A 3534-nucleotide genomic window follows, 5' to 3' on the forward strand; every position below is an offset into this window, starting at 1 on the left:
CCTCTAATAAACTGACATATCATTACTTGTTTATCGTTAGGCCTCTAATAAACTGACATATCATTACTTGTTTATCGTTAGGCCTCTAATAAACAGACATATCATTACTTGTTTACCGTTAGGCCTCTAATAATCTGACATATCATTACTTCTTTACCGCTAGGCCTCTAATAAACTGACATATCATCACTTGTTTATCGTTGGGTCTCTAATGAATTGACATATCATTACTTGTTTACCGTGAGGCATCTAATAAACAGACATACCATTACTTGTTTACCGTGAGGCCTCTAATAAACAGACATATCATTACTTGTTTACCGTTAGGCCTCTAATAAACAGACATATCATTACTTGTTTACCGTTAGGCCTCTAATAAACTGACATATCATTACTTCTTTACCGTTAGGCCTCTAATAAACTGACATATCATTACTTGTTTACCATGAGGCCTTTAATGAACTGGCATATGCTTGCAGTGAGGCTTTTAACGAACTGACAATAGGACCACTAACATTTCTAACTCGGATGTTCTAAATAATTCATTCATTTAATTGTCAAGTTTCGAAGTAAACTAATATATAGATTAGTACCGGTTGCTCACCACGTAATCCAGAATTATACACGTAGATTTTCTTCTTCAGTGCCTGGAGCGCCACCTCTGAATTTGAAAGCAGTAGCCACAGGACCAAATTCGATCAAAGTGACATGGGAGGTGAGATCAAATTCTGGTTTAATTTTCTACTTCTAAGCTTCTAGCCAACAAAATGGCGTTTTCACAGCGTAATGGAAATCCATCAATGTAAACAAATCATGTGCATGACAACAAATCTGAGTCAAACTTTCCACACATTATGTTACATATTTATGTTGACTGGTAAGTTTATTGGAATAGACAAGTATTTTTAGTTCACACATGAGCCAAACAAAAATATACAATATCATAGACAGGTATTTTTAGTTCACACCTGAACCAAACAACAATATACAATATGATAGACAGGTATTTCTAGTTCACACCTGAGCCAAACAACAATATACAATATGATAGACAGGTATTTCTAGTTCACACCTGAGCCAAACAACAATATACAATATGATAGACAGGTATTTTTAGTTCACATCTGAGCAAAACAACAATAAACAATATGTTAGACAGGTATTTTTAGTTCACATCTGAGCCAAACAACAATAAACAATATGTTAGACAGGTATTTTTAGTTCACACCTGAACCAAACAACAATAAACAATATGTTAGACAGGTATTTTTAGTTCACACCTGAGCCAAACAACAATAAACAATATGTTAGACAGGTATTTTTAGTTCACATCTGAGCAAAACAACAATAAACAATATGACTTTTTTTTCTCAGTTTATGTTATATAAAGAAATGAGACATTTAATGACCACTAAAATGATAACCTTTTTACTTTTTATGTGACTGGTAAAAATTTGATGATCATATCTTTTTCTATTTTTTTATTTATCGTATATGCTTCTACCTTGTTGCTTATTTGGCTATTCCTTACGACGACCTCTAGCCTCCACGTCTGGAACTATGGAACGGTTCAATTAAAGGATACTATATCGGTTATACGTTGGTAACATCATCAGATCCTGTGATGTACAAGACTGTCGAACTGAAAGGTAAAACCATGGACCTGGAATCTCACTTGACAAATCTGCGTCGTTCTCAGTTGTATTCTGTGTCGGTCCAGGCGTTCAATAATAAAGGACCTGGACCAACGTCCGAGAGGGTGACCGTCAAGACCCTTGCTGATGGTAAGTCACTGATATTAGTAGTAGCAGAATAATTTACGAGAAGTTGAAGAGTTACTAACTAGTGTCAAAAGCATTGCTAACTGCTTTATTAGAAAATTTTTAAAGCTTAAGGTCAAAGCGTTAAATTTTAGATAAAATTCCACTATCGTCACTTGGTGGTCAATAATAATAGTTCGCAAGGAAGAAATAGTGCAGACTCATAAATAATTTATATGCCCTGTCATAAAAGTCAAAGATATTTTTGTAATATTGCAGTACCTCCTACGGCGCCACAATTGAAAGTTGTTTCGACCACAGCGACATCTATCACCTTTAGTTGGAGTCATCGAAGAACATTTGGTAGCCCAGTGACCGGTAAGAATTTTTTTAATTAGGCTTAAAACAAGATGAAAGCTTAAGTATAGGCACATAAAGAATCATATATATATTGTTACGACAGCGGTAGTCACATGACGCTGGTAACACGTCATGATATTCTAGAAGGATCGGGGAACATCACAAATAATCCAGTATGTGCTAGGCGCCCTCTATTCCTGTATATAAGTGCGCCGGATAACGTGAGGCAAATTAATCGGAATTGAATTGCAGACAGGCAGAGATAAAGACGGACAATTGAGTCAAGCGCGGTAGTGACCGTAAGTAAGTGCGTGAATTATTGTGAATTATAGCGTGTGTTTAAAGTAACTGTGGAAATTAAGCGTATTACAAAGTTGAATTGAGAAAGAATAAACAAGTTTTATTTAAAAAAGAACTTGTATTGCTAAAGTTTCATCCGAAAGAAATTATACCGGAAATTAACAAACGACCAGAGGCGTAACAATATATATACACATACATACACACGGCCAGAATGAAACGAAAAAAAACTGGCCCAGAAAAATGTATAACACCGACCCAGATACCAGGTGGCCGCCATGTTTATTATTTATTGAGGTACAGATCTTCCTTTACAAAAATAAAATAAAATGCGCGTTTCTAACAGAAAATATATTTTTATTTACTTCGCAACATCTTTTTTTTTTAATATTTTACATCTATTATGATAGTATATGAACATTTATCTTACAATATTGTCTAAACAATAAACGGAATGAACTCTCGTAGAATTTATATAATCAAGTTTACTTTACTCAGCAAAGAAACAAAATATACACTTTAAAATGTTTTAGAACCAGAAGAGAAGTATATATATATATAAACATTAAATTTCGGGTGGGTCAGTTCGGCCCTATATATGTATATACACTAACGAGTGTGGAGTCCCCCCCCCCCACCAAATAAAGTGGGCTTTTTCTTCTACATAATGAATGTAACTCATTTCCTTGAAAGTTAAGTGTTTATTACTAATTTATAATCAGACTGCAATGTATTTTTCAGAATTTTTCGATGGTCGTTCGACTCCGCTGGATACACCCTTTTATAAATTTCATATGGATTTTTTCACTTTGGTGTCTCACTGTTGACTTAGTGAGGTTGACACGTCTGCCTCTTCTAAACAGTTTCGGTTCCTGCAGAGGCTTTTAGCAATATTATATATGTTATGTTGCCCTACAATGTGGTATAATTTTATTTTTTTTTAAAAGCATTTACTTTTAAAATGTCTATATTTTTTATAATGTTTTGTTATTTACATTTTCCTTTCTTTTCCTGAAACTTTTAACGATATAAAGTGCTTTGTTATTAAAATATATGGCGCACTGTTAGGCCTAAAGGCATTTTGATACCTGAAATAAAATATTAGGTCGTCAAG

The 3534-nt window shown here is 34.1% G+C and overlaps 1 protein-coding gene across 1 annotated transcript in view; it reads left to right on the forward strand.

Annotated features, from left to right (window-relative positions):
* Positions 1-648: 648 nt before the first annotated feature.
* The window catches only part of LOC111088747 (Down syndrome cell adhesion molecule-like protein 1 homolog), a gene marked incomplete at its 3' end in the record, with an annotated part of 20960 nt that continues 18074 nt past the window's right edge, over positions 649-3534 (forward strand). The window contains exons 1-3 of the mRNA XM_022399630.1: positions 649-715; positions 1544-1784; positions 2040-2138. Of these exons, the coding sequence (XP_022255338.1) occupies positions 1625-1784; positions 2040-2138 (259 nt within the window). The remainder of the gene's footprint in view (positions 716-1543; positions 1785-2039; positions 2139-3534) is intronic.

The sequence above is a fragment of the Limulus polyphemus genome, unplaced genomic scaffold (assembly GCF_000517525.1).
Source record: "Limulus polyphemus unplaced genomic scaffold, Limulus_polyphemus-2.1.2 Scaffold4341, whole genome shotgun sequence".
NCBI lineage: Eukaryota > Metazoa > Arthropoda > Merostomata > Xiphosura > Limulidae > Limulus > Limulus polyphemus.